Raw genomic sequence first — 18,667 nt, 5'->3', positions numbered from 1 at the left:
TACATTCTGCTAAACATCTTGGCTTTACATTTGAAATCAATGATTCTACTGATATTGGTATAATCTAGTACTAATATACACCTACAGAACTACAGAAGAGGTAAAATGCCTCCACATACTCAACATGCGCTCAAACGACACAGATGCACTCCATGAGTTTTCCTCTTTAATTATACATCCCTTTGATAAGACTGAAGAAGTGCCCAAAAACACACTGTACACACTTTACAAGGGAAACCACAATTCAGGCAAAAACAAAAACAACTCCTTTAAATTACACAGTCTTTTGCAATGTCATCTTTTAGGAAAAATATAAATATATATTTTTTTCATTACTTTTCTGTCTCACGCCACTACGGTACAGATCCATAGCACAGGCAAATGCCAAAGCCATGGCACACTCTCTTCAGCCAATCAAATCGCAGTCAGTTGAAGGCAGTAGCAGCAGCGCTGAGACAGAACGTGGATGTGACGGTACACGCATTTTAACAAAAGGTCTTGCAGTTAATAAATAAGCAACTGGATTTGTCTCAATTCAACATGCAATCTAAACATCATTTTGGGAGAACAGGAAAGATGGATCCGTTCAGAGCTTTGTGCGAACATCAGGAACATGTCGAGAACATCAATAAAAAAGACAAATGTAAAAACTGCAGCTTACTACGAGACTACTACGAAATTGGTCGAACATTTGAATAGCTCTGTCTGTGCCAGTGTTTTAACGTGTCAAACGGTTCAGTGCAGGTTTGGCTTGCTCAGAGTTGAAGTGATAAATCAGGTGCACGTTCAAAGGAAACACACTGGGATTCGATGCATTTAAAAGGTGCAATGTGAAGGGAAACACTACCAGTATATAGACAACACATCAAGCTAATACTTATACACTTCCTTAAGCGGTGCTTTGGCAGCTTAAAGGATTCCTGGTTCGACACTTTCATGTATCGCATTGGTGGCATGTTGTCGATTACACCAGAAAATCATTTTGACTAGTCCATCAGTTTGAATAACAAACAAATAAATAAAAAAAAAAGTATAGTATTACTTTGCATTGACATTGATATGACAATTAAGCACTTTTTGCTGCCAGAAAAAAAAAAAATCCCAATGAAATTCCCAGTACTTTATATATATATATATATATATATATATGTTTTTTTAAATTAAATCAGCACCAAGGCATTACAACAAATACTACTACTATGTATTTTACAAATATTTTTTGTCACATTACAATCCTGAAAATTTGGAAGGGAAATGTGCTTAAAAAAAACAAACAAGAAAAAATAAAAGTATATTTTACATAAAGAAAATGAAGCCTGTTTTAAGGACTATTATTTTGTATTGCGACATTATTGTCATGACAATTGAGCATATTTTGCTTCCAGAAAGATTTAAATCCCATTGAAAATACAATTACTCTTATTCCTGTAATACATATATATATATTTTAAATTAAATCAGCATCAAGGCAGTACAGAAACACTACTATGATGTGTATAAATATTTTACCAATTAAGTTATCACATTACAGTTGTGAATTTGGAAGGGAAATGTGCTTACTTGTCATGAAAATTTCAGAATGCAAAAACAAGCAAACAAAAAATAAAAAAAGTACATATTTTACATAAAGTAAATTAAACCCGTTTTAGGACTATTAATTTGCGTTGTGACATTGTCATGACAATTAAACACATTTTGCTCCCCCAAAAAATCTAATCCTATTGAAATTTCCATTATTCTTAAATGGTTTTCATATATGTAATATAAAAAGTTTTTTTTTTTTTTTTTTAATTGAATTAAATCAGCATCAAGGCAGTACAACAAATACTACATTAATGTGCATAAATATTTTACAATTTTATTTTTTTCACATCACAATCAGAATTTGTAAAGGAGATGTGCTTAATTGTCTAACAAAAAAACATTAGTAGTCCTAAAATGGTGTTAATTTTTTTTTTTTAATGCAAAAGTGTGAAATATAATACAGGCATGACAAGAGATTCACCGGTTTGTACAAAAGCACACTTATAATGGAAGTCAATGTAGCTGAACTGTTCACACAGTCAAAATGATTCACTGTTGTAATCAACATTATGCCAAAGATCTGGTGCATCGCACAAATCTTGTACTGAACTCCGAATATTCCTTCAAAGGTACTTGATGATCACTTTTATTAAATGTATGGCAATTAAACTATACCATGCATGATTACGTTTATCCGGCTTCATTTCCTGTAGGTCAGAGTCAAACTAATCGCCACCGTATCACCAATCACCATCAGATCAGACCACAGCACCGAACCTTGACAGCTTTCATGAGATTCACCCTGGAGGTGGTGAAAACATCCTCTGTGATTGAGTATGTGTGTGTGTATCAGTGCTCACACGCTCTTTGTCTGCGCTGGGTTTTTTGGTTTTTTTTGAGAATTTCCTGCAAGAGTATTTCTGAGAATTGCGGACGACAGATATCCAACAAAAGATGCGTGACACTAAGGTTCGAATGTCCCACACTACGTTTTTTCCCCAAAACACTGAATTCTGATTGTCTGGAGGTAATAAAAAATCCAAACACACATACAAAAGAAAAGAAATTAATAAATAGTACAAATGTAATCAACGTTTCGCCCATTCTCTCACTTCTGGAAGTCTTAAATTCCTAGTCAAAGCATTTGCACTGAATCCAAAGCAGTCACAGAATTCTTTGTAGTGTTTACGTGATATTCTGAAACATTGGCATGGGGGGAATATGTACACACACCAGTGCAGAGAACCGTTTATCTCGTCTGTGCATCCAGCGCTCTTAAAGTGTCAACAGCTTTTTTTTCTTTTTTAAAATAGAGTCTTTGTGATTTTTTTTTGTGAACAAGGATGTGTTCCGGTTCACCTGTTTCACAGTCTGAAGACGTTATTTGGTAAACTGCTCCTCTTTCAGAAACACCGTCTGAAGTCCAGGGGCTCGTTTCAGTATTCCTGTAATCGCTTCCTCCATCCGCAGCCTGCTTTCCCCCTCCTCCATTTTCAATTAACTGTGTGTCTCTGTGCCGTATGGGAGGTGAGGTGATGGAGGGATGGGGGATAATGGCGATGAGGTGTTCAGGAAGCTGACGGAGTTATCAAGACTCTGCAGTCTCCATCGGAACAGGTTGCGATGGTTTAGTCAACACAGCTTCAGCTTCATCATACAGCTGGAGACAGAAACACAGTCAACATCACAGACACACTATTAAACCCTAGTGGTGGACCGATATCACATGTTCAACATAACATTTTATTCAAAATTCACAGATAAATATTTATATTTTGGTTTGTGGTTGGTAAGATGTTTTAATGTTTTTGAAAAAAAAAGTCTCTTATGCTCATCAAGGCTGCATTTTTGATTTTCTTTTGACTTTTGATATTCACTGGCACACCCCTGTCCTGGTTTATATCATATCTCTCTGGTCGCACTCAGTTCGTTCAACACATTTTCGATCGAGAACATCTACAGTTACTACCGGTGTTCCTCAGGGTTCTGTTTTTGGCCCGCTTCTATTCATTATCTACTTACCCCTTCTTGGTCACATTTTCAGGAAATATGGTATTCACTTTCACTGCTACACTGATGAAACCCAGCTCTACCGGTCTTCCAAACCCCCTGGCTCTTTTCCACCAGCTTTTTTGTCCAGCTGTTCAGCTGAAATTAAAGACTGGCTTTCAGCTAACTTTTTAAAACTCAATAGCGATAAAACTGAGATCCTACTTGTAGGCACAAGATCTACTCTTACCAAATTTGACTGTTTTTCTGTGGATATTGATCAACACACAATTTTTTCCTCCCCGCAGGTTAAGAGTCTGGGTGTTATTCTGGATAGCTCCATTTTTGATTTTCTTTTGACTTTTGATATTCACTGGCACCCCCCTGTCCTGGTTTATATCATATCTCTCTGTTCACACTCAGTTCGTCCAACTTACACATTTTTGATCAAAATCATCTACAGTTACTACCGGTGTTCCTCAGGGATCTGTTTTGGGCCCGCTTCTATTTATTATCTACTTACTCCCTCTTGATCACATTTTCAGGAAATATGGTATTCACTTTCACTGCTAGGCTGATGAAACCCAGCTCTACCTGTCTTCCAAACACCCTGGCTCTTTTCCACCAGCTTTTTTGTCCAGCTGTTCAGCTGAAATTAAAGACTGGCTTTCAGCTAACTTTTTAAAACTAAATAGCGATAAAACTGAGATCCACTTTTGATCAATTTAATGCTTCTGTGCTGAATAAAAGCTAAATAAAATTAAATATAGACATATGTGTGTGCGTGTGTGCTAATTTGTGATTTTAATGACAGTCATACAATGAAGAAAAATTAATTTTTAATATATGATATATTAATATTTTAATTTTTAATAATTTTAGCCAAGTATGGCTGTGAGTCTGTAATCAAATGTAGAAGCTACAAACCTTTCTGAGCACTATGAACTCAGATACCTTTAGTTTAGGTGCTGTAAAATTATTTTGGTGGAGATTTATTATAGAGACGTTTCAGAGTGATGTCGTACCGGAATGAACTGCACATCCTGGAAGAGCTCTTGGATGAAGCGGCGTGAAGCCAGACGGAACATGCAGTTGGCCAGCAGGAAAGAAACCTCAGAGTACAGGCAGATGTCATCGAAAGCGTACGGAAACTTCTCCTTTATCCTGCAGAGGGCAGCAGACCATTACACAGGAGTGAGATCAGAACACACACACTCATGCTTGCACAGTATTTCTTGGTTGACCTTACGTGAGTAATCCGGTTTCGTGTCCTTTGGTACCGACTGAAGAGCTGAGGTTGATGACGAGTCGCAGAACCTCTTTCCTCAGGAGAACTCTGCAGGCTGGACCGTCCTCAGATATCGCCTTCCCACCTACACACATACACACGTTGGGTTTTATGTTTTATGGGGACTTTCCATAGACATAATGATTTTTATACTGTACACACTGTATATAATATCCCCTAACCCTTACCCTACACAACACAGAAAATTTTCTGTATTTTTACATTTTCAAAAAACATCACTTAGTATGATTTATACGCTGTTTTCCTCATGGGGACCAAAAACTGTCCCCACAAGGACAAGGATTTTGGATATTGCCATCTATGTGGGGACATTTTGTCTCCATAATGTTGGGTCTAAATGAACCACACACACACACATCATCAATCGATCTTCTATTATTTTTTATACTGAACTAGTGATATTTTCTATCTCCTTAACCTCATAACACAAACTTCTCCTCATTTTTACATATAGACATTATGTGTTAATGCACAATACATCTGTGACCGTATCTATATTGGACAATTTCAATATTTTCTTACGTTATTTTGATACTGGAAGCCAATAATATCAAGTTCTTTTTTAACAGTTCATTATTTACCCTACACATTTATATATTATTAGTTCTGCTTTCCCTGAGAATCAAACCCATGACCTTGGCACGGCTAGTGCCATGCTGTACTGTACTATTATTATTATTATTATTATTTTAACTTAATTGTTATATATGTTGGTATGGGAAAGCTGTAACTGTTATGTATTTTGTCTTATTCCTTTAAAATAATCTAACAAAATGTAATTAAAAAAAAATAAATAGTAGAAACTAAAAAAACAAGTTCACTCTTTACTTAGACAAGATTTCAAAAGAAATTTGTCAGGATAAATGTCATTATTAATTTGATGCTAACAAAAACATTCAATATTGTATATCACTGTGTACCTTGATGTTCACTGATATCCCAGTAAAACATCCACATATTTCCAGCAAATGAAAAACTCCAGAAAAATGGTTGTGAAAAGTGTAGGTTGTGTCTTAGTATGGTTTTTCGGAATCTCAGAGGTCAAACAGAACTAGTCTTGTGCATTGATGGGATCTGATCTCACCCAGTATGATCTCTGCGCTGGGAGTGCTGCTGGACGATCCCTGACTGACGGCCGCATCGCTGCAGCCCGAGATTCCTGAGAACTTGGACTGGGCGACCACCTCCAGGTGATTATGGGAAGGCTGGCTGTGCCACTGAGAGAAACCATCAGACAGATCTGCCGGAACATAAGACTAAATTACTCATTTTCACACAAATCTGCAGACTTTAGGACTGACATTGGGGTTTGAACCTACAACCTTTCCAGTTACCACATCCCAGACATGTGCCCACTAACCTACACCAACATTCCCAGGCAGAAAGCGGCAGTATCATACATTTACAAAACAATATAAAGAGGAAGATGTTTTATGAAGATTAAAATGCTTGAATTTGTGACTCTGGCACTATGTGTGTTTGCTCACCTGTGCGAGTGTGTGTGTTGTTCAGGTGGCTGTGTGTGTGTGAGCCGAGGGTCGTGAGAGCGCTGCAGTAGAGGCAGTTCTGCTCTGTGTGCTCCTGTAAGCCTGTCGTCTCATCAGCACCCAGCAGGTGGTGCTGCTCCGACCGGCTGCTGTTTAACAGCTCCGTTATGCTCACTTGAGTCTTCAGAGGACCACGACACGAATCTAAGAAACCTACAAACACAGACAGGCAAAACACACAGATTCATACTAAGATGTAGTGTTACTAAGATGTATTACTATTTCTACTGTTTGGGGGTCAGTCAAATAAATTAATACTTTTATTGAGCAAGGATACATAACTTGATCAAAAGTGACAGTAAAGACATTATAATGTTACAAAAAGTGTTTTTTTTTTTTTTTTACTGTCTGTTCAAAGAATCCTGAAAATATATGAAGCAGCACAACTGTTTTCAACATTGATAATAGTCAGAAATGTTTCTTGAGAATAAATCAGAAAATTAAAATGATTTCTGAAGGATCATGTGACACTGAAGACTGGAGTAATGATGCTGAAAATTCAGCTTTGATCGCAGGAATAAATTACATTTTAAAATATATTCAAAAAGAAAACATTTATTTTAAATTGTAATACTTCACAATGTCACTATTTTTACTGTATATCTGATAAGCCTTGGTGAGCAGAAGAAATCTAACCCCAAACTTTTGAACGGTAGTGTATTTCTCTTTAATAATTATTAATGATACTAGAAATACAGAAAAATAAGGTGATGCTACAAGCAGTCATACCATTAGATTCTCCAAAAAGAAATTTGGATGATTTTTCTCCAGCAGGAGGGCTTGTTCTCTTCTGGAAATACGAAGTTTCTTTAATCTAAAAATAAAATAAAATAAAATCTCAAATGAAAGTAAACATTTACACTCAACACAATTAAAAGACTTACAGGGAAATCAAGAAGTTTTTCCTAATTTGGAAAAAAAAAAGGTTTTCTACAAAAAAAAGCAGAGAACTATGGAAGCTTGTTTCCGCCACTGAATAAATAAAAAGGTAATTGCAACATTTTATCTCACAATTCTGACTTTTTTTTTTTTTTCAGAATTGTGAGATATAATCTCGCAATTCTGAGAAAAAAAGTCAGTCTTGCAAGAAAAGAAGTCAGAATTGCATGATATAAACTCGCAATTGTGAGAAAAAAGTCAGAATTGTGAGAAAAAAAGTCAGAATTAGGAGATATAAACTCGAAATTGTGAGAAAAGTCAGAATTGCGAGAAAAGAAGTAAATTGTGAGATATAAACTCGCAATTTGAAGAAAAGGGTCAGAATTGAGAGAAAAGAAGTCAGAATTGTGAGATATAAACGTAATTGGGAGAAAAAGGTAAATTATGAGATATTAAACTCGCAATTCTGAGAAAAAGTCAGTCTTGCGAGAAAGGAAGTCAGTATTGCGAGATATAAACTCGAAATCGTGAGAAAAAAAGTCAAAATTGCGAGGAGAAAAAGTCAGAATTGCGAGATATAAACTCGCCATTGTAAAAGAAAAGTCAGAATTGCGAGAAAAGTAAACTGCAAGATATAAACTCGCAATTTGAAGAAAAAGGTCAGAACTGAGAGAAAAGAAGTCAGAATTGTGAGATATAAACATAACTGGGAGAAAAAAGTCAGAACTGCAAGGAGAAAAAGTCAGAATTGCAAGATATAAACACGCAATTGTGAGGAAAAAAAGTCAGAATTGTGAGTTAAAAAGTCGCAATAATCTCCTAAACTGTTTAATTCCCTGGCGGAAACAAGCTTCCACAGAGAACAGTGGTCGCTACGGCTAAGCTCACTGCATTACTGCAAGTCTACTGGGATATTTTTAAGTCATTTTGTCATCAAAAGTCTGATCCACTCAGTGAAGTGACAGCATCCTTCTCCTAAATAAGCCACGCAATCAGAATTAAGTAGTGGGGAGCAAAAAAGTTAAAATACTGCACCTTCAAATGAATCAACACTCATGAAAATTGAATCAAATTCGCATAAACCTCTATATACTCCACATACATATTATTAAAAGTACACAACACAAAATGTACCTGAAACATTTGGTTGATGTCCAGGGGTAGCGCGAGGCCGATGTAGTCCTCACTGCAGCCAAAGGTGGCGCTAGAGACCATAGAGCGCATGGAAGAGGAGCGCTGCAGTGTGGAGTGATTGATCGGACTCAGCAAGTCCTCCTTATCCAGAGACGCAAAACTCAGAGCTTTCAAAAACCTGAGAGGAGAGCAAACACAAGCACACGCACTGCAAAACATTAGCTCTAATCGCTTTTATTACAATGGTCTACGAACTGTCAACAAATGTTCGAACGACTCGTAAAAACAGCTACTAATCAAAACCTTTACGACTGACACAACTAAAAACATTTTATACCTACTCCTGGACATCCACCTTACTTCAGCAAATAATTTTAATCGTGACACAAAATACCTGCCTGTAATTTTAAAGGGTTAGTTCACCCAAAAATGAAAATAATGTCATTTATTACTCACCCTCATGTTGTTCTACAGCCGTAAGACCTTCGTTCTTCTTCCGAACACAAATTAAGATATTGTTGATGAAATCTGATGGCTCAGTGAGGCCTCCATTGAGAGCAAAGCCATTAAAACTCTCAAGGTCCATAAAGGTACTAAAAACATATTTGAAACAGTTCATGCGAGTTCAGTGGTTTTATCTTAATATTATAAAGTGACAAGAATACTTTTTGTGCGGCAAAAAAACAAAATAAAGACTTTTCAACAATATCTATATGGGCCGATTTCAAAACACTGCTTCGGAGCTTTACGAATCGAATCAGTGAATCGGAGCGCCAAAGTCACATGATTTCAGCAGTTTAGCCGTTTGATAGGAGATCCGAATCACTAATGTGAAACAAAAGATTCATAAAGCTCAGAAGCTTCATGAAGCAGTGTTTTGAAATCAGCCCATATAGATATTGTTGAAAAGTCGTTATTTTTAGTTTTTTTGCCACACAAAAAGTATTCTTGACGCTTTACAATATTAAGATAGAACCACTGAACTCACATGAACTGTTTTAAATATGTTTTTAGTACCTTTATGGACCTTGAGAATTTGAATGGCTTTGCTCTCAATAGAGGCCTCACTGAGCCATCGGATTTCATCAACAATATCTTAATTTGTGTTCCGAAGATGAACAAAGGTCTTACGGGTGTAGAACGACATGAGGGCGAGTAATTAATGACATTATTTTCATTTTTGGCTGAACGAACCCTTTAAGTAAACAAAAAGGCTGTTTCCCAGTACACCAAATTAATAGTATGCAATAGTATGCAGATAGTATGCCAAGTCTTCTAAACATATTTCGAGTTTTTATTGGATCTGCAGGAGTAGATCAAACATCCCAGGTCAGCACCACATTAACAAGGTTTGTGGTTTTCCCAAAGGACTGTTTCCACAAGCATCTGACCGAGTCTTTGACGTGTATTAGTATCCAGTCACTCACTCATCACAAAATGTGAATGAATGAGTGAAAGATGGAGAAATTATTTGGGGGAAATGACTGGAAATGTAGTCGCATGGGACGGGATGTTGCCTTGTACTCTACAGTGTTTCTATGATGGAAACTCTACAGTGGTCCGAGCTAATGAGGGGATCCTACACTTGAGCTGCTCTACCCACCATGGCACAAGAGTTCTGGACACTCTGCGTTGGGAGCTGAACGGCCCAGAATAGCTTTTATAAGAACACCTGAAGACCAGCAAAAAACACCCTGAACTTTAATTTCACTTTCATATATGAGTGAAAGTCACAAACTTGACAAGAACATAAGTCCAAAGTCATATTTCAACTCAATATATTATATATTATATATATATACACACACACACACATTTATATATATTAAGCGTGTAACGGTACATGTATTCGTCTCGAACTGTATGGTACAGATGTCTCAGTTCATGCAGTTAGACAACGAATACAATCAGTCACGGGTGATCCACACTCCAATCCAGAAGTGGGCGCACACGGTAATACAACGCTGTTTGATAACTGCCACAACAGGAAGAAGAACAGCGCATACGCGAATGACTTGAGCGCTTGAAAACAAAGTCCACTAGATAGTGCGCATGTATCAAATGCGTCTTTTTGCGCTCATGGACAAAGGAAACAACACTTTGAAAGGCCCGCGCACTCAACTGTGCGTGAAACTCAGCGGAACATTGAAAATTAAGTATAGGAAAGTTGGGCTCAAGCTTTGAATGTTTAAATATATTTTAAGTGGAGCAAACTGTAACACTCCTAATGCACAAGTTTATTTTTCATTATTCTATTTATTTTGTACTTTTATAACATGAGAAGCTTTTCAGATTGTGACCAAATACCTTTTGTTTTTTTTATCAGCCCTGCAAAAAATATGACCTATGCAAGAGTGCATCTGTTTACTGCTTAGTGCTTACTACACTGTAGGAGGCTGTACTGAACCAACTAGGGGACTAAATGAAGATAGGGTGGAACAAACAATGATTTGCACTACTGTCTCTTCAAAATAAAATAAAAGAAACCTAGCATTGTGGATTTGTTACTTTGTCCGGTAACACTTTAGTTTAGGGTCCAGTTTTCACTATTAACTAGTTGCTTATTAGCATATTACTAGGATATTGGCTGTTTATCAGTACTTATAAAGCATATATTATTAAGCAGATAGTACTTATAAAGCAGATATTATTCTGTATGATCATATTCTACATCGCATAATCCTACCCCAATAACTAATAATTAGTTATTAGTTATAATTAACTAATAATAAGCAGTCATTTGGGGTTTATGAGGCAAAAGTCATAGTTATTAATAGTTAGTTAATAGTTACTTAATAGTGAGAATTGGACCCTAAAATGTGACCATTTTTCCTATTGTGCCGAACTGTGACCCCAAAATCGAGGTACGTACTGAACCCTGATTTCTATGTATCGTTACACCCCTAATAAATATATATATATATATAGCTACTTTTCAGATTCCCATTCATGTAATTAAAATAATGTACATTACAGTTATTTTTTCTACCATAAATTACCATAATTTCTATAATTAATTAATTATCAGACAGTACAAAACAATTACAGGGATCGATAAAAACTTTTTATTAAATTATTCAATTTTATACAGACATAGATACACATGTATGTATGTATGTATGCATGTAAATATATATATATATATATATATATATATATATATATATATATATATATATATATATATATATATATATATATATATATAAAATAAATGTTCTTGGGAAAATGTGTTTATATATTGGAAATAATGGCTCATTGAAAAAAAAGAAAAAACTGTCCTAGGTTTTATTTTCTTTTATTATAATTAGACCTTTTTCCTTCTGATTTTGGGGTAAACTTTGACCTGGACATGTTCTTGACAAGTTTAGTGAGATTAACTCATATATATATATATATATATATATATATATATGTGAGAGAGAGAGAGAACTAAAAATAATTATGTGATGAATTTGGATAAAAATAAGTAGTAGTTAAATGAAAGCTGAAAAAATATTAATGACTGAGTACCTGCGTGGGGTGAGCCGTGAGTCGAGGCTCCGTGTTTTCATGGTGATTGTGTCTGTAAACAGTACATCTTTAGCGGGAGACGCCAGCGCTTCGCTGTGTGACAGAGACGGGTGGATCCTTTGCTGCTGCAGGCGTTTGAGCGTGGCGTATCCCAGCGCATCACGGGGGCTTGTGTAGATGTAGCTGCAGTCCACCAGGCTCTTGATGGTGGCCACAGAGGGAGATTTCAGCGACTGCGCCCTGCGCGGCAAAGTGTGCGCTGACCCGGGAGGAACCAGCGAAGTGGAATTGGACTTGGACAACAGGATGTGGTTATGATTGGACTGAGGACTAAGCGAGTGTTGCATTTTCACAGTTTTGGCGCTGACCACCGTGTTGAGGCTGGCGCAGTCCGTATCCATGGCCACGGCAGAGGGGGGCTCTCGGGAAGGGGAGGAGCTCATGGAGCTGATGCCACTAGTTGTAGTATCCGTGTTGAAGCTCTGACTGCGGCTCTTAAATGTGCCGCCTCCCGGCAGAACGGAGGCGCCGTCGCAGGTCAAACGCTCCCTGCTGCTCCGTTCGCGCTTATGTTGACCTCTGCCCTCTGAATCCGAGCTCCCCTCTGTGGCGTACGGCTCTGCTAGTGCTTTTATGCCTACAAATGAGGTCTCAAGGCTAACCGTCGGGCTGCGGGGTATGCGACTGCCATTATAAAAGACCTCGCTCTGCCCCGAGTGGCCTGGAGAAAAGTTTGATGGTTCGGTTACGGTCCGGTTACGCCTCATGAGCTGGAGCTCCTCTGGTGATTTTCCAGCATTGATTGTGCCTTTAGTGTCAGTGGGGCTTCGCCCCTTCTTACTGGGAAGAGACAAGGAGTTGAGAAAGCGGTTTCTGAGATGTGAGGGGGTGAGGATAGTGAAAGGGCTTCTGTCCTTTGAGGTTTTTGTGTGTATAGAGAGAGAAGAGTCCTCGTACATGTCCAAACCCTCGCGGTCGTCATCCATGAAATACAAATCTGAAAGCGACACATGCAATATTACAACAGACATAAAATTCAAAACAACAGATTGCAATGATTATTTATGCATACAATGTTTGTTGTACATGTGTGGATACTACAATCTGTTACTGTTAACTAAAAAAAAAAAACTACAGTAATAATAATAATAGTTTTCATTAATTGAAATAAAGCTCAAATATTAGAACAAAAACTTAAATGAAAATTAGAAATGCTGCTTTGGCACTTAACTGAAATAAGATTAAGTTGAAGTACTAAAATAACTAACTAAAATTGAAATAAATATAAATTAAAGCTAAATAAAAGAAACTAATAAAAATTACATAAAAACATAAAATTACTTAGTTACACTAAAATTAAAATGAAAGCTTTTATTCTTTAAATTTTCAGTTAATTCAAAATATTAATAAATACTATAATAGTATATAAATAATACTAAAATAACACTGACTACGATCAACATGAAATACTATTTACATAACCCAATTTACTTCCATAATCTGACATATTAGTGATTGAAACAAGATATACAATTTAATCATGCACAAAAGTAAAAAAAAAAAAAAAAAAAAATGCATTTTTTCCCTAAATTAGTGCTTTGTCTTGAAATGAAGTGGAAAAAATAAAATATTTTTCTAAACATCCTTTAAACAATCTCAATTTACTAAATAAATTGATATTAAATAATTATATTAAATAAATAAGATAAACTAAAGAAGGATTAAAAAAGTTTTAATTTCTTTCATTTATCTTGAAATAGATATTAAAAAAAAAACCTTACTCCATTGGCATATTTAGAGAATTTAGAGATGAAAAATAATGTAATAAAAATATTATGCAACTGTGAAATATAATGCAGTTATGCAACTGCTATAATAGTAAATCTATCTAGTGTAATGATGTTTAAACATTTAGACCAAAAAACTGATTAAGCCCCTTCACACCAAGAACAATAACTATATTATACTATATTTGTTCTGCTGTACACAAATAAAGATATTTCGAAGAATGGAAGTCAGTGGGGTCCATCAACTGTTTGGTTACCCATATTCTCCAAAATATCTTCTTTTGTGTTCAGCAGAAGAAAGAAACTCAAACAGGTTTGGAACAACATGAGGGTGAGTAAATGATGACAGAATGTTCATTTTTTGGGTGAACTATCCTTTTAAGAAAAGTTTTCAGGTTGACGTGAACCGTGTGCATTGACTCACTGGGTTGACTTTCACTTTCGCTGTTGTGGCGTGAGCTGGTGGACTCAGAGTTGAGACTGAGCGTGCTGGGCACAGATGACAGTTCGCTGGGCAGCGGAGCGTCCACTTCTTCAGGGACGACAGGCCACTGCTGCCTGCGGCTGTGCCGTACAGAGTCCCATCCCAAAGCCTTCAGCACATCGCTGCCCTGCCGCGTGCGGCTGATCACGCCCAGCACATACACACACGTACTGCACAGACAGAGCTATTCGTTACTTACTGGACATATGCTGCAAGGTTATTTTAACTCTTTCCCTGCCATTTTTTTTTTTTTTTTTTTTAAATAAAGTTGCCAGCCACCGCCATTTTGAACAAAAAAGCTTTTTTAAAGACTACAATGAGCATAAGCAATGCTTTTATCACTTGTTTCTGCTCCTTTTTTGCCTGTGTTTGGATCCGGAGATTCTGTACTCTTTCAGAAGTTGTGTAATAGCGCCCCCTACCATATAACAGTGAAAACATGGAAAGCCTGAAATGGCGGGGAAAGAGTTAACTGTATTTTACACTATTACTATTTTTAGTAAATCTTATATTGTCCAGAGCCACAATACTTTGAAACACTTTGGAAAAACAGACATTGAGAGTGTCAAGAAAAGAAATGTTCACATTTGTAAAATATGAAAATATGTTCTACACTACAGTTCAGTTTGGAGTCTGCAAGATTTTCAAACATTTTTTGAAAGAAGTTTCTTCAGCTCACCAAGACTGCATTTATTTGATCAAAAATACAGTGATAACAGTAATACTGTGAAATATTATTACAATTTAAAATAACTGTTTTCTATTTTATTATATTTTAGATATTTGACAGCTATATTTACTCCAGTCCAGTGTCACATGACCCTTCAGAAATCATTTTAATATGTTGATTTGCTGCTCAAGAAACATTTATTATTTTCAATGTTGAAAACAGATATTTTAACATTTTTGTGGAAATGTCTTAACTGTTACTTTTATTCAATTTAATGCATCTCTGACAAATGAAAAAATCAATTTCTTTAAAAGAAACCTTTCTGACCCCAAACTGCATGTAAACATTGCTTTACAGTAGTTATGTCAAACTACCAGGCTTACTTTTTTGCTGGTCATGACATTAAAAGATCGGGTCTAAAGGCCCATTCAAACCAAGGACGATAACTATAATGATAACTATAACGATAAATACATTAGCATCCACACCAATGCACAATATCATTCTGTTTATTTTAAGTGCACGCTGCAGTTGTCTGCCTGCCGCTTTAAGTGCATAAGCTCTTTAAAGTCAGGTGGATTATGATTGGCTGTCAATCTATTAATCATTCATCAGCAGGAAAAAAAACTGTTGTGAAAGTTATCAACAATATCGTTTCTCTGTGTCGTTATAGTTGCGGTGTGGACTTTCCTATTTTCACAGAATTAGAACAATTATTAAAATTATTATATCTTTATCGTTTATGTTACAGTTATTGTCCTTGGTGTAAATGGGCCTTATCTTGTGCAGAATGAATATATATTGGATAGGACTGTTACGCATCGGCCTCTTGGTTTCCGACAGATGCCGTCTATGGGCATTAAGTTGCAAATAGCCAAGTATGTTCCTATATTAGGCAGTTTTTTCTCAATCACCCTTACCCACGTATGGACAGAACCTCACAGTGCTGAGCCAGAGCAATAATATCTGGAATCACATTCTCCTCCTGTAGGAGGTTCAAACCCCAGTTTGAGCTGCCAATGTTGCCCTGGAACATTTCAAATGTTAAACATTAAAACCATAAACACCAACGAAACTAGAGACATTTAAGGACATCCTTAGCTACTCAACACATACAGTAAGTAAAAACCATCACTGACCAGAGCCCATAGCGCAGCCTTCAGCTGTTTAACACCTTCCCATTTATCCAACACTGGAGATCGAACTGTGTAGCTAAGATCCGGGATAACACCCTAACAAATACATAGATTAACAAATAAATCCACAAAAACACACAAAGCTATAGAGTGACAGCAAGCAGCATGTGCATAATCAGGTACCTGAGCTTCCAGCAGCAGGCAGCCGGTTTTATCATGGACCAACTGCCCATATAAATGCACAGGGAGAAAGACATTTGGCCTCTGTAACCTTCAACATGAGAGCGAGAGATATATACTGCAGTTAAAAAACAAAACAAACAAAAAGAGTATGCTCCATATTCATATATTTTAGCATTATTTATATACTATTATAGTATTTACTAATATTTTGAATGAGCTTTTATGGTAACACTTTACAATAAGGTTTCATTTGTTAATATTAGTTAACATGAACTAACAACATAACAGGACAATCTCACGCACCAAAAATGTCAGAAAGGGCATTCATGTGCATGTCCTTCAAAAATTAAATTTAGCCATGATGTCCTCAGTGACTCAGATAGCGGGAGTCTATGGAGACTCTTATGTTGGTACATCCCAAAACACAACATTTGTAATGCCTCAGTGGCTAAGACATCGTAAAACTCCAGCTGCTACAGCGAGGATACAGAAACAGCAGACTCTGTGCTTCTCACTCAGGGTTGTGTCTATGCTAATAGGGCAGTTCATCACCGGATGTGGGTGAGGTTTCTCCCCAACCTTAAGTATGTGCAATAGTAGTGGTAATTTGCTAATATATTAAGAACTGACTTCTTCATATACAAGATATTTACAAGATAAGCAGTGCTTAGACCTTTGGTTGCTGCGCCGGACGTAGTTGTCTCCGTCGACAGGTTTGCGGTATGTTGTGAGAGCTTCATTCAACTGCTCTTCAATCATGTCCACATACTTCAGATTATACTCCTGCAAAAACACACACGGCTTAACACTTCTGCATTCAAGAGGAACAAACAGACACAGGCGTGAAACAGACTGAGACAGAGTTATTGCTTTGATGCTTTCACCTTCTGCCATTTTTCTAGCTGTTTGTTGACATAACCTCTTTCGTTGAGGTAAGAGAAGCCCTTTGGGATGGACAGAAACCTACAGAGGAAAACAAAGAGACATTTAACATATTATATTTATTCATTTACCAAACAACTTACAAATGAGGAGTACAACAGCTTATGAACTTATTTAAATATTTAATTTTACACAATTAACAGATTCAGATATTATCTTTATATATGACTGTTAAATAACGTGACCAAACATCATTAAATAAAAATAAATGGCATAACTGGATATTCAGTATTTATCAGTAAATGATGGAGAAAGCTCTATGATGGTAAATTTTTTAAATAAAAAAAATCTCATGGACTTATCAAAAACTATTTGCATTTTTTTTTAAAAACATTAATAAAATGTAGATTATTGCAGCACCAATAAAACATCTTTGCATATTACATGCATATTTCATTTAAAAGGTAAGTAGCATTAAAATTTGAAAGAAAATATGAATATATATATAAGGCAATTTATATTTTTATTAAATATCAAAGTAACTCCAAGCAAAAGAGAAATTTGAGATTAAATTATGATGAACTGAAAATTAATTAATTTCAATAATCGATTTAACTGTGTTAGGACCAAAATGATAATTCTATATCACAGTAACAGTATATATATATGCATACTGTATAACAAAATAGTTATTTTTTGCTGGAAAAGATTTCTTTTTAAGCAATGCATTTATGTAGTAAGCATACAGCAACTAAAAACCAAGACTGTTTTACCTCAACAGCAGCAGAAGGCCTTTCTCTCCCAGGTGAGACAGAGCAGGTTTCATGTGGATCAGAGCATGCAGGTTGGCCTGGAGTAAGCACAACACATCAGAAATAAAAAGCATCGAAGTTGCTGTAAGAAACACATTTAACTAATACAAACCAATCAGCATCCTGGCTAACACTTTATAACTTCAAAATACAGTATTACATTATTTAATGCTTAGCAGATCATTACCTAAATATTTAAGACATTTTCACACTAATTTCTGAAACTACGTAAAAAAATGACCTGCATTAAATCAACTTCCTGTAGCTGTGATGCTGATTACCTTGTCTTCACAAGCTTCGTCCAGGATGTCCAGCGCCTCCATGGAGACGGTTTTGTTGTGGTCATGCAGCTGGGTGACTAGCAACTCCATCCCCCAGTTACTGAAGAACTCAACATTAGCGCGCAGCAGCACACGCAGGTGTTTGGTGGCATACAGACGGCAGTTCTGTAGCAGGACACACAGGGAGAATCACTCAATCACTCCTTCACATCAATCTGAATTCAAATATACAGTCAGAATCCACTTGAAAGGGTTTTTTTTTTTTACATGAATCGTATACGATGGATATAACAGTTATCTGACATATTACAAATCTTGTGTTTCATTAAAGAACATGAACGAAATGCGGATTACTACAGAATCAGTAAAACACCTTTACATTGTTGTATTTATTGCTATTTACTGGTTAAAAAAAAAAAAAGTTATTTGCTTTCTTTTAAATGCCCCTTTCACAAGATGTAATATAAGTCTCTGGTGTCCCCAGAATGTATCTGTGAAGTTTCAGCTCAAAATACCCCACAGATCATTCATTATAGC

General features: G+C 36.2%; 1 protein-coding gene across 2 annotated transcripts in view; it reads right to left on the bottom strand.

Annotated features, from left to right (window-relative positions):
* Positions 1–153: 153 nt before the first annotated feature.
* Positions 154–18,667, bottom strand: part of rictora (RPTOR independent companion of MTOR, complex 2 a) — a 37,480-nt gene continuing 18,966 nt past the window's right edge. The window contains exons 23-38 of one of the 2 annotated variants that reach the window (XM_051895798.1): positions 18,131–18,295; positions 17,811–17,887; positions 17,040–17,118; positions 16,829–16,938; positions 16,156–16,243; positions 15,976–16,068; positions 15,757–15,863; positions 14,107–14,336; positions 11,896–12,892; positions 8,383–8,590; positions 7,099–7,183; positions 6,310–6,522; positions 5,907–6,062; positions 4,763–4,886; positions 4,539–4,677; positions 154–3,184 (exon numbers count right to left, since the gene is read on the bottom strand). In XM_051895798.1, coding sequence (XP_051751758.1) covers positions 3,113–3,184; positions 4,539–4,677; positions 4,763–4,886; positions 5,907–6,062; positions 6,310–6,522; positions 7,099–7,183; positions 8,383–8,590; positions 11,896–12,892; positions 14,107–14,336; positions 15,757–15,863; positions 15,976–16,068; positions 16,156–16,243; positions 16,829–16,938; positions 17,040–17,118; positions 17,811–17,887; positions 18,131–18,295 — 2,943 coding nt within the window. In that variant the 3' untranslated portion in view covers positions 154–3,112. The remainder of the gene's footprint in view (positions 3,185–4,538; positions 4,678–4,762; positions 4,887–5,906; positions 6,063–6,309; positions 6,523–7,098; positions 7,184–8,382; positions 8,591–11,895; positions 12,893–14,106; positions 14,337–15,756; positions 15,864–15,975; positions 16,069–16,155; positions 16,244–16,828; positions 16,939–17,039; positions 17,119–17,810; positions 17,888–18,130; positions 18,296–18,667) is intronic. The other variant, XM_051895799.1, reaches the window with a different exon arrangement.

Source organism: Ctenopharyngodon idella, chromosome 5 (genome assembly GCF_019924925.1).
Source record: "Ctenopharyngodon idella isolate HZGC_01 chromosome 5, HZGC01, whole genome shotgun sequence".
Lineage (NCBI taxonomy): Eukaryota > Metazoa > Chordata > Actinopteri > Cypriniformes > Xenocyprididae > Ctenopharyngodon > Ctenopharyngodon idella.
This window is presented reverse-complemented; position numbering and strand designations above follow the sequence as displayed.